This window comes from Bos grunniens, chromosome 3 (assembly GCF_055505025.1).
Source record: "Bos grunniens cultivar Pamir isolate PY7600 chromosome 3, Bosgru_T2T1.0, whole genome shotgun sequence".
Classification (NCBI taxonomy): domain Eukaryota; kingdom Metazoa; phylum Chordata; class Mammalia; order Artiodactyla; family Bovidae; genus Bos; species Bos grunniens.
In genome coordinates, this window is record NC_141167.1 from 63,554,290 (window position 1) to 63,567,018 (window position 12,729).

Sequence of the window (12,729 nt, forward strand, 5' to 3'; positions counted from 1 at the left end):
TCAAGTTTTGGTTCCGTCACTATGTGTCTTGGGCACCCTATTTAATAATCACTCTGTGCCCTAGTGTTTCCATTCATTAAATGCATCTCATAAGGCTTTTTGAAGATTAACTAAAAAGCTTCAAGTACCCAAAACAGTCCCTGGCACAGAGGAAAAACTCAGTAAATGTGAACTAATACAAGTGAAATTATTATAAGTGGTATATATTATGTCAAATCACCACACATGCAATTTTACACAAAGTAAAATTATTGGCAGATTGGCACAAAATACAACTTAGTCACTTAACTACAGTTATTATAAATTTATGGGATCAGTTATTTGTTTAAACGTTTTTACATAAGATCTATTTGAAGATTATATTCAAATCACTTGTACTAGATTCATGACTGATTCTAAAAATATAACAACCTGCAGATACCAACAATGACCACTGTGATTAGTGTAATTGTAAACACCATACTCAAACCAACTACAAATCAAAATGTTCATTCACGTTGATTAGTGACATAGAAAACACTTTACAATTTTTTAGCTTAATCAAACTTTTCATAGATTTTGTTGATTAGTCTTCACAATTGGCTTTATCTACCTCCCAGCTGAAAATCAGAGATAATTTCAGAAAGTAATGAGCATGCTGAAAATATTTTATGATCTAGTTTTTCTTGCTAATATAGACTCTGATTCTGTTCAGTCTAACTCAGAGACTCCCCAAATGATATTTCTGAAAATACAGGTCTGCAAAGAGTGATGACAAAGCCCTTTGAAAATCATTTTTAGGTTCCTGCTGTGCTAGCAGTAATCAGTACATTTTCTATTTATCACCAAAGCTATGTTTTTACCTTTGTCAACAAGAATAAGGAACATGTTAATGTGAAAAAGTGAGCCAATATAAAATTATACTATTTATTTATAAGTTGGACACAACTGAGTGACTTCACTTCACTTCAGTATATAAAATGTATACTATAAAATTATACTATTTGAACAGAACAGTTTTTAATAAGACTTTGATAAAATACTTATTAACTATACAAATCAATTTTAAATCATAGAAATTTCAACTGATATGTGCAAATAGTTGAACCATCTATTTTAATGAAGCCTATAATAGTTTCCCATATATGGTGTCATCCATGAGATGTTTCTCAAATGTTAGTATGCCAACATTTTTGGTTTTTTGCGAAAAATCCAGATTCTGGGCCTTCCCAGAGACTTCATAAATTTGAAGTGGATCCTCAGCATGTACACATTTTTAACCAAGTGATCTAATACTGATTGTGTATGTACCAAACTCTGAGAAAAAACAATTTAGAATATTTACTGTTAATAGTTACATTGTACTTAAAATAATCTAATATTAATACTTTGCTTAAATCACATACCTAATTTTATAATATGACACATGATTTGACCTTAAAAAAAAAATTCTTTTCTGCTACTCTAGATCATGGTTTTCAAACAGGAGCATGTAACAGAATCACCGAGAGAGCTTGTTAAAGATTCTGGGCTCCACCCTGAGAGTTTCTGACTCAGTAGGTCGGGGTGGAGCTCAAGAATTTGCAGTTATAACAAGTTCCCAGGCAATGCTGATGCTGCAGATCTGGGGCATCATACCCTGAGGACCACAGTTCTGGAACAGGTGATGCTCAAGAGATGGTGTGAGGCCTACTTGTTTTTCAGCTTCTTACCATAGCTGATTAGTGGACTCACCTGGTGACTTCTAAAAACTACTAATACTTGGGTTCTGCCCTTCCCAACCCCACCCTCAGAGATTCTGACTTTAATTTGTTTTACAGGGATTTTTAAACACTTCCCAGGTGATTCTAGTGAGGAAAGTTGGGGACAGCAGTGTGAAATGAAAATGATTTCCTTGGGTCCTCCAGGATGAATCCTAATGTCATCTAGAATTTGAGTAAAAGAAGGCACTTTTCCTTTCAAATTTGTATTTTCAACTGGCAGCATGTGCATCGGTAAGACTAGAAAATAGCTCAGGATTCCAATCACTGAAGGAGAGTATATCAGAATTATGCTGTTTTAATCGAAAATGGAACATGAAAGGAAGCACTTCTCACCTGCCCAAAGTAATCCAGTTCACTGAGAGTTTAGAAACAACTGAAAAGGCACTTTTCCATTCCAATACAGCTAAAGTACAACTAGCACTATTCACCAGGCAATTCAGTCAACTCGTGGACTTCCCCAGTGACCTCAGGGGAGAAAAATGGAAGACACGAGTTCTTTCTAGACATGTTAACAAGTCTATTCCTGGTGTGAGGCAGGAAAACCTGAACACATCAAATATCATCCCTTAGCCAGGTGATTTTAGGAGATTATGACAAGTCAGTTGAGCCACACCTTATATAAGTGTACCTACTTACTAACTTGATGACTAACAGAGAGGTAGAGATCAATGATATAGAACAGATTTTCTTTATCTTTTTCTAATTCTGCCCCAAACTTACAGCCAACTGCTGGGCAGCATCCCAGAGGCCTGCAAGCCTTATAGGTGCCCAGCCACTAAACTGAGAGCCCAGAAACAGAGAAAGAGACATCAACGGCTTATTGAAAAGGGGTCTTAAGAACCTGAAGGAAAAAAAAAAAAAAAGTCCTGGAGCAATACCTCCACCGTGCCCAGCAGACTCCAAGCAGGACACGGCCATAACCTTCCAGAGGAAGAGAAGGCTACCATTTATAGGGCAGAACTGCCGTCATGTTGGCTCATCAGTTACCAGGGAAACCAGGGGCAGGGACAAACAGGTAGGCAGTTACTAATTAAGTCCTACAATTAGGAAGACTCGATAATCATGTGAGTGAAGCAGGAGCTGGTGGAGCAGAAGACATACAGGGAGCAAGAGGATCGCCATCTTGAATGGCCTAACCATACAACTAAGGAAGAACAGGAAAAATTTAAGTTCCTCACCAGGTGTTCAAAGTCCTTATCATTCAGCTCCAACCTCCTTTTTCTTTTTCTTTTTTTAAAAGCAATAAATAGGGACCAATTACATCTGACATCCCAAAGCTCCAGCCACACCATGTTTTTCTCTATTCTATGGACAAACTTTGTTAAGTGCCTGAAAAGATCTCAGTCTCCATCTATCAGAATCTTAAGTATCATCAAAGCCTAATGTGAACACCTGCTCCATGAATTTTTCCCATCATCCCTAGAGAGGACTGCACCTTTTCCTCCCCTTTGTACTCTTGATGCTTTAATTATAACTTTATTATAGCCCATATGTGCTGTATCTTTTACGATTAATTAGTAATAAATATCTGAGCAAGTAACAGGTCTTCACCTTTTGTCATTTTCTTACATAAAATTGACACAATTGATACGTTAAAACAGGAACAGAATAAACAGCAAGATCTCTCAATGACTGAGGAATTTAGTTCTTCCCTATGAACCTAATTCTTTTAACACTTAGGAAAAGTTAAGTAAAATAGGGGCACTTTTAGTTGGATGTCCAAAGAGAGAAAGAAGAATTTAAAAAAAAAAAAATCTTTTGTGGTAGGGTAAATGGAAGGCTTCTTCTTTTTCATTTTAACTGTTCTTCTCATCTTTGAAGTGGGAAGACAGAGAAGAGATCAAACCTAATTGATATAATCAGCTTGATAAAGAGCCCAACTCTATCAATGAGTAAAATGATGTTTAACGAATCCAAGCTTTCTGGGAAATGCATGAATTCAAGCTTTCTGGGAAACGTCTAGTTAAGTTGCACTTGTTTATTTCTTTGCTTTTGCACTGTCCACCAATGATTTTACACTTATAATACATTTACTTAATAAAGAAAAAATATCACACTTCCACATTAGCAAATGATAAGAGTTCTCAAGGGTAGCAGTGTTTCGTGCTTCTGCTGTTGTGCTGTGCTTATTGTACTAGACATGCTGGAGTCCTTAAGTAAGTTAAAACTAAAACTGTATTAAGTTGTTGCAGAGAAAATAACATGGTTAATAAGAAAATAACAATAGACTAGGAGTCAAAAGATTAGTCCTAGATCTATTTCAAACTCATTGTGTGAGCTTGGGTAGGTTATTTCAAGGTTTTGAGTCTTAGCTGACTCATCTATTATGTGATAACAATATAAATTTTATATTTTAAATTACAAATATAAAAGCCTAAAATTTGTGTGTATGGTAGACTCCTATTAATATTCTGGCATAGAAGACAAAGATCAAGTTACGCTCTTAGCAAAATGTTCTATAAATCATCATATACAAAGGGCATGTTGTTTAACCACAACTGGAAAAAGGTCCTCTTACCATTCTGGCCAATTCTTTTTTTAATTAAGTAACCTAAAATAGTCTACTAAGTTTGCTAATTTGTTCATATATTTAGTTAACCCTAACAAAGTCTCCCCGGAAAAGGCAATGGCACCCCACTCCAGTACTCTTGCCTGGAGAATCCCATGGGCGGAGGAGCCTGGTAGGCTGCAGTCCATGGAGTTGCTAAGGGTCGGACAGGACTGAGCGACTTCACTTTCACTTTTCACTTTCATGCATTGGAGAAGGAAATGGCAACCCACTCCAGTGTTCTTGCCTGGAGAATCCCAGGGACAGGGGAGCCTGGTGGGCTGCCATCTATGGGGTCGCACAGAGTCGGACACAACTGAAGCGACTTAGCAGCAGCAGCAACAAAATCTCCCTTTTTTTTTTTTTTGTTAGGGTTAAGCAAATAACTCCTGGAGGAGGAAATAACAACCCACTTCAGTAATCTTGCGTGGACTATCCCATGGACAGAGTCTGGTGGGCTAGTCTATGGGGTTGCAAAAGAGTTGGTGGGCTAGTCCATGGGGTTGCAAAAGAGTCAGAGATGACTGAGCAACTCAACAAGAACAGAAAGTCTAGTTAATATATTAAACATGAATATTTTTCAAATATTCAAATCATGCCTGTTATTATTCACGTTTTTGTACGTCTGGACCAAGTGTCATTAATGTAAAGTAACAGAAGTACATATACATTTAATAAAATCAGACTAATCTGAAAAAAATTAACAATATAGTAGGAGACATTCAATAAATGTTCAGAAAATATAATCCATAATATTAATATTGGAGGATATCTAACAAAATGTGAAATACTCTGTGTGTCTGGTCTGCTAGCCACATTTTCAGTTTGACATAAGTCACAGTCAAAACATAACCAGACACGTGAAGGGTGAAGTCCTAGAGGAGATCAAGCAGGAAATAGATATCCAAAGACCAAACTCAGAATATTTAAGGAATTAATATCCACCCCCAGGCATCTTCCCTAAATAATTCTTAGAGCTATTCAACTTTCTCTTTATCTGAAGGGTCTAAGTTACTTTAGGGGAATTTCAGGCATCCTTTTGTTTAGGATACTCACGAGACCCCCAGGTTTTATGATATATGTCTTCAAGCTACTGATGCTCATTCCTACACAGGTTCAATTTGTGATAAGGAACTTTTGTAAAAAGTGAATTGGAGATTTTCATTTAAACCAGTTGGAAAAAGTAAACTAATCTGAAAAACACACACTTGTAATATACATCAAGAATTTCAACAATTTCCATCACAGTACATTTACAAGCCAAAAAATTCTCTAAGTCATGACAGCTTTACAGATTTTGCTCTTTACTAGCTGCTAAGATCCAGAAATAGTAAAATTTCTACCCTTTGTTCCCAAAGTAACGGAAAAACAGTTCTTATCCCAGCAGTGGTGATAAAGTTGGATGATTCAGGGAATAAAATATTGTCAGTAACTTACACAAAATGAATTCAACTCAATAAGTACTTGTATACCTAACCTAGTGTGAAACATACTAGAACTTTTGGTTAAATTCCAAACATACTGGCAACTTCTGAAATAGAAAGGAGATAAATGCTTAAGGACTTCAAGTGATCAAAATACCTGGAGTCCAGTCAGTAGCAGGGAAGAAATAAACATATATATAGTCTCTCCTTGAAATACCACAGAGATTGTTAAACTGATTACTCCCTGTAAAAGTTTCTGGCACATTCTACTGTTGCACAATTGCACTCATCACACACACTAGCAAAGTAATGCTCAAAATTCTCCAAGTTAGGCTTCAACAGTACATGAACCGAGAACTTCCAGATGTTTAAGCTGGATTTAGAAAAGGAAGAGGAACCAGAAATTAAATTGGAGATCAAATTGCCAGCATCCACTGGATCATTGAAAAAGCAAGAGAATTCCAGAAAAACATCTACTTCTCCTTTATTGACTATGCAAGCCTTTGACTCTGTGGATGACAACAAACTTTGGAAAATTCTTCAAGAGATGGGAATACCAGACCATCTGACCTGCCACCTGAGACATCTGCATGCAGGTCAAGAAGCAACAGTTAGAACTGGACATGGAACAACGGACTGGTTCCAAATTGGGAAAGGAGTACATCAAGGCTGTATACTGTCACCCTGCTTATTTAACTTATATGCAGAGTGAAAAGTGAAAGTCACTCAGTCATGTCTGACTCTTTGCAGACTATACAGTCCATGGAATTCTCCAGGCCAGAATACTGGAGTGGGTAGCCTTTTGCTTCTCCAGGGGATCTTCCCAACACAGGGATCAAATCCAGGTCTCCCTCATTGCAGGCAAATTCTTTACCAGCTGAGCCACAGAGTACATCATGTGAAATGCTGGGCTCCAAGAAGCGCAAGCTGGAAACAAGATTGCCAGGAGAAATAATAACCTTAACAATGCATATGATACCACCCTTATGGCAGAAAGCAAAGAGGAGCTAAAGAGCCTCTTGATGAAAGTGAAAGAGAAGATTGAAAAAGCTGGTTTAAAACTCAACATCCAAAAAACTAAGATCATAGCATCCAATCCCATCACTTCATGCAAACAGATGGGGAAACAATGGAAACCATGACAGACATTTTTTCTTGGGCTCCAAAATCACTGCAGATGGTGACTGCAGCCATGAAATTAAAAGATGCTTGCTCCTTGGAAGAAAAGCTATGACAAACATATACAGCATATTAAAAAGCAGAGACATTACTTTGCCAACAAATGTCCATGTAGTCAGAGCTATGATTTTTCCAGTAGTCATGAACAGATGTGACAGTTGGACCTTAAAGAAAGCTAAGCACCGAAGAACTGATGCTTTTGAACTGTGGTGTTGGAGAAGACTCTTGAGAGTCCCTTGGACTGCAAGGAGATCAAATCAGTCCATCCTAAGGGAAATCAGTCCTGAATATTCATTTGAAAGACTGATGCTGAAGCTGAAGCTCCAATACTTTGGCCACCTGATGCAAAGTACTGACTTACTGGTAAAGACCCCAGTGCTGGGCAAAACTGAAGGCAGGTGGTGAAGGGGATGACAGAGGATGAGATGGTTGAATGGCATCACTGACTTGATGGACACGAGTTTCAGCAAGCTTTGGGAGTTGGTGATTGACAGGGAAACCTGGCATGCTGCAGTCCATGGGGTTGCAAAGAGTTGGACGGGACTGAGTGACTGAATTGAACTGACACTACTGTTAAGTAAAAGATTTTTAAATGAATGAATGCATCAAATCTTCAGTCAATGAGATTATCAAGCTGTCTGGACTTTTAACCGATATATAACTCCTCTGACATTTTCCACCTGCACAGTGAACACAAGATCAACAAGTCAGGTCATCTAACCTACATTTATTTAGCTAAGGAAGTAAAGAGTTTTCATGATCTAGTCTCTGTTTCTCTCTCCAGATCCTGCTCCAACCACTCTGCCCCTAGAATGTGTGTTCCAACCAACTTCATTTCTTCTGGGCCCTCAAATGCACCATGCTGTCTCACCTCTGAGCCTTTTACTGTTCTGTCTGTAAAGTTCCATGCCTTTTCCACTTATGTCTCAGTCTAGATTTCATTTCCTCTGGTTAGCCTTTCCTTCCAGTACTATGCCTCCCTATCTTCCCCAACTAACAAGACAGTTAGATGTCCTTCTGTATATATCCTTATGTCATATTTTTGCTGGTTTCATTGTTTATACTTGCTTGTTTCATTTTTCATTTACTATATTAACTGGGCACAATAGAAGGCAGAAATTGTGCTTCAGTCTTATTCAATCATTGTATCCCTTATGCCTAGAATCATGCTAGACACATAGTGAACTCAGTGAACATTTGCTGAATAAATCAGTAAATGAATGATAAGTGAATGAATGACGGAACGTTAGCCTTTTATGAGAATGAAAATGAAATCATCTTCACTTCTCACTCAGAATTACAAATTCTAAAATAAGTCAGAATTGCAAAGCATGGCAAGAAAACTAGTACGGCTATTCTAGTTCCTATAATACGATTTATCATTCTCCTGTAGCTTCAGTTTATCAAGCACAATGTATAAATAACACTCAAAATTACTTTCTATAAATTACAATTCCTCTTCTTAAGACATCCATTTGTTTTAAACATTTATTTGAACACAAAGATAATGAGGCAACTTTAAAAATAGAATTTCATGCAAGCTAGGAAATAGACCTTTATATCCCAAACTTTGTTTACACTTTTGTTTACAGAAATCAATGTACCTATCATTCTTAGTTTTAATTTTTTTTCGTTAATTCTACAAATTCACATTAAGAATGTGAATGTGAATCAAAATAAAAGCAGCTCTCTGAAATAAAATGTCTGTAAGGATCTAGTTTTAAAACTGTAAATATTTCTGGGTGACTAATCAGAATTGTGATTTTTTTAAAAACCACCCCTGCTCTTACAAAACATCACCACAAAAGGATGGTGGAAAATTAAAACCTCAGGGGTTACATTAGGCACTCTAAGGTTTAATTTAGTGGCCTGACATTATCATCAGCTAATCAGCTGCTTGTCCCTAAGTCCCTATTCCTATGAGGTTGGTAGCATTTATTTCAAACGGAAGAACTCTGAATTCTTTACGGAAACTGGATTTTTTTCAAGAAACAATTTTCTCAGCTCAATTGGTAACTACGTTTCCCCACTCTACATGTGTGTGGCTGAAGCTGTGAGAGGTTGCAATCTGATGTAATCTTGAATTACCCTCAATTTTCTGCAGTTCACCCTCACTGGGAACTATCATGGAACAAACTTGATATCACAGGAGTCTGCAAGGCCCCTTGCTGGAGGCTGCTTGGAGAACAGGAGAGAGGAGGACCTTCACACAGGATCCTCTACCCATCTGATGCCTCTCCAGGAAGATTCTTTTCCCCAATTACTCATAGTCTAACTTTTCCTCAGAAGTTCCTTGGTGTAATTCATTCTGTTTGGTTTCTCTGCGTCCCTCCCCCCAATCATCTGGACCCAATTTACAAACCCCAAACTGCACAAGAATGTATGCAGGACCTTTTCTGGGAGCGTCTGGAAGGGAAGTGTAAACCAGACAAGACAGGGGCTAAGAGCTGAAGATCTCCTTTAATCTGCGAGGTTGGTCACAACTGCCAAGGGGAATGTTAGTCAGCAACGTGGGCTTCGTGTAGGGGCCAAGGGAAAGCCCTGGGGGTGGGAGCTGGCAGGGAGGGCAAGAAGGGCACATGGATGGAGGGGAACAGGGAGGGCAAGGAGGGCAATGGATGGAGGGGGACGCTGGAGCTGCGGAACAGGAAGTGGAGGACCTCATCCAATCTCTCAGGGTGGCTCTGGAGCCTCAGAGACCCAAGTCTGATTCTACCATTCCACTCACCCTAGTCCAGCGGCCCTCAGGATCCCTTGCACTCCCTACCCTGCTTTCCAAGGCAGGTCCATGCAAGGTGCTTTCACCGAGAGAAGTGGTGAGAAACCTGTCTGGGGAAAACTGATGAGACCTGCGCGTGAGCAGCTCTGGGTCCAGGAGCCCGCCGGGACTTACCTCTTCTCCGACCCTGGAGAAGAAGTGTCAGGAATCCCGCCCTCCCCCTTGCCCCAGGGGGGCCGGGCACACCCCTGCATGGACGCACGTGGTGGCTGAGGGTTTGAGCTTTCCCGCTCACTGATTCATTCTGCAGCGGGCGCGTGGGTATGTGCGTCCTTGTCAGTGGGGAAGCCGGCTGCCCGCCCAGGCTTCCAGAGGTCGAAGGAGAGAGTGCGCGAGCCCTAGCCAGGCTCGGCTGCCAGCGGCTGGGAAGCACATGTTCATACAAACACTGCCACAAGGCGGTCTTTCTCTGCACTCCGCCTCCGCCTGCCCTTAGCTGGCACCCTCGGTCCTGCCCCCCCTGCCCTCCTCCTTCCTACTCTCCCGCTTCGCAGCCTAGTAGCAGAGAACGACCACAGCCGCCTTCGTCCCTCCTGGCCCTGAGGCCAAAACCAAACTTCTATAACCCACTGACATCTTCCAGGAAGGGCCAGGACAGCCAGCCAAGGCCACGCGCCCCCTACCCTTCATCCACGCTCTTCTCCCACTGAGGCAGTGGGAGCCGGTACAATGCCCAAAAAGCAGATGAAGTGCCAGGGAGGGCCGGTGAGATCACTCCCTGGGAGCAGCAGCCCCGTGGGCCCCCCGCCCTCCGCACCGGGGTCCAGCCCCTTCCCCAGTGACACTCCAGTGAGCAGGGGGCAGCCTGGGCCCCAGATGGGCAGCACGTTTGTTGGCCTCCTAATGACTAGAGACCAACTGCCTCTGTGTCTCATGATTCCAGGAGCTCCCTGATGTCCGAGGTTCTGTGGGCACCCTCTCCCCCATTCGGCAACTCTGCCGCATGGTTCAGGCTCCGCACACAGAGCCCAGGGGGACCGCGAGCACCCCAGCAGTTCCCAGGCTGGATGCCCAAGGAGCACCGAGGGGAAACAAAACCTCAGCCAGGGCCCTGAGCGAGGAGAACGGAAGGAGGATGCGAGGGCAACGGGAGCTGGAGCCCGGGTGGGCGTCAGAGTCCAGCTCCGGGGCTGCAAGAGCCGCTACCACCGGCCTCGGGAAGTGAGCCAGCGAGCTGTTCCTCCCGAGCCGCAGGATCTCTTTAGCATAAACTGTCTGAGAGACCCGCTGGCAGGAGGCTTCCTTTCTAGCAGGGTATTTTACAAATTGAGGAGACAAGGGGAGGATGCTGCGGCTGTTCGCCGGCTCCCAACTTCAAAAAAAAAAAAAAAAGTGCCAAGTAGCTAGGGCGCAAATCTCCAACTGGCTCAGCGGATCCAGGGGGTGGGGAGAGCTGCCGATCTAACCCCTGCCCCGCGGGTGGGCTACTTACGATTTTGCCGTGTGGGAGACCTGTCCACGCCTTGTCCTGTGGGCTCCTAAATGCATTTGTATGCATTTGTCCTTACAGCGGGGCGCTAACGGAAAACAGAAGCCAACTCCGAACTGCTAAGTGTGCAGGTACTGTCCATGAAAAATGGAAAAAAAAAAAAAAGCACATGAAAACGATGCTCTAAAACCTCAACAATAACCAAAAAGGGGAGGGACAAATGGAAGACGAGCAGAGAAATAGCACCGGGCGGGTAGACTGCTAGGCTGCCCAGGGCCCCAGCTCGGGGTAGCGGACAGGCCCGGGGTGGGTGGCGGGGAGCGCTCCCCTGGGAGGGCGGGCAAGGAGGTACACCTCACTGGCGGGCTGCGGGACGCCGGCAGCAGCGGGAGCTCGGCTGCGAGCGCAGCCCTCGAGTTCACTTGCGGTTCAAAGGCGACTCCGTGACTCCAGTGGAGTCCTCCGCTTTGGGCCTGGGAGGAGAAAGGAGTGGGGGGAGGGCAGCAGATGAAGTGGGGGAGGAAGTCCTTGGAAACAACCCGCGCTGGAACATTTGTCAGACAAGTACACACACCCACTTCGGAAATCTCGTCCGTGCGAGCTGGCCGGTGGCAACTGCAGGCGCTCGGCGTGGACCGCCGCCGGCTGCTTCCTCTGGAAGAAGAGGAGCCCAGCAAATCCGGCCGGTGTTAAATTTCACCGCTCCCTGACTTGCAATGACATCATCAAACACAGTGCACACCTCCCCCTCCACCCCGCAACCTTCCCCCTACCACGCGCCTAGCTGGGGCGCCCCAGTCCGCAAGCCCCCGGGCCCTGGGGCGAGCTCGCAGCCACCCGGCACCGCCCAGACACTCCCGCTTCCCACGCATTCCCGGGGCTTGTAGGTGACTAGTATCCTTCCTCCCAAGCATCCGTGTGCCGTTTCCTTTTTCAGCAGTCCCCAATTTGATATTTTCTCCCGTTTGATGTTTTCTCTCTTGCTGTCTCCCATCCCCCTTTCTCTGTCCTCTTCATACACACGTTCTAAAATCACGTGTAACTCAGCAGAGTCCTTCAATCTCCTCCAATTCTCTTGCCTTTTTTTGTTTTTGCAGCTATGCCTGTGGCCTAAATCATATTATAAACTAACCGCAAATGTTCTCATTAATTCCTTTTCTCACCTTCACTCTTTCAATCTGTCCGCCGTATTACTTTCTACTGATTTTTCTTTCCTGTAATCCACTTTTCTGCCTTCTGCCCTTCTCTCCTATACAATCATGGACTAATGGTCTGCAGTTATACATGTAAAGCACAAGAACACACCACTGCCTTACCAATTTGAATACCTTCTCCAAGGTTTGTGACAAGTTTCTTTTTTGACCTAAGTCCCATTCTCTCAACACCTTTTTTCATACTGAGAAATCTACTTCCAAGATTTGCTCCACCACCCAAAAAAAAAAATTAAGTTCTGATTTATCTTCCTCATTAATAAGACTGGAAATTCCAGGAGGCCAAGGATCTATTATCTCACTCATGATTGTATTTTCAGCATCCCAAATACTATTTGGTATGTCTGTTTAATGAATGACTGCTGTATACAGTGAATATGATATCTTGGAGAAATGATGTTGTCTATTCTGTACACC

The 12,729-nt window shown here is 42.7% G+C and overlaps 1 protein-coding gene across 27 annotated transcripts in view; it reads right to left on the reverse strand.

Moving 5' to 3' along the window:
• COL24A1 (collagen type XXIV alpha 1 chain) overlaps window positions 1-12,024 on the reverse strand; it is a 401,096-nt gene extending 389,072 nt beyond the window's left edge. For 4 of the 27 annotated variants that reach the window (XR_015160374.1, XM_086390890.1, XM_086390884.1 and 1 more), the window contains exons 1-2: window positions 11,676-12,024; window positions 11,105-11,235 (exon numbers count right to left, since the gene is read on the reverse strand). Coding sequence is in view for 8 of the 27 variants with exons in the window: in XM_086390890.1 (XP_086247016.1) it covers window positions 11,105-11,160 (56 nt within the window). In the remaining 19 variants the exon portion in view is untranslated. Of the gene's footprint in view, window positions 1-11,104; window positions 11,236-11,455; window positions 11,576-11,675 lie in introns of those variants that run through there. The other 23 variants (XM_086390899.1, XM_086390896.1, XM_086390893.1 and 20 more) reach the window with 16 other exon arrangements.
• Window positions 12,025-12,729: the final 705 nt, after the last annotated feature.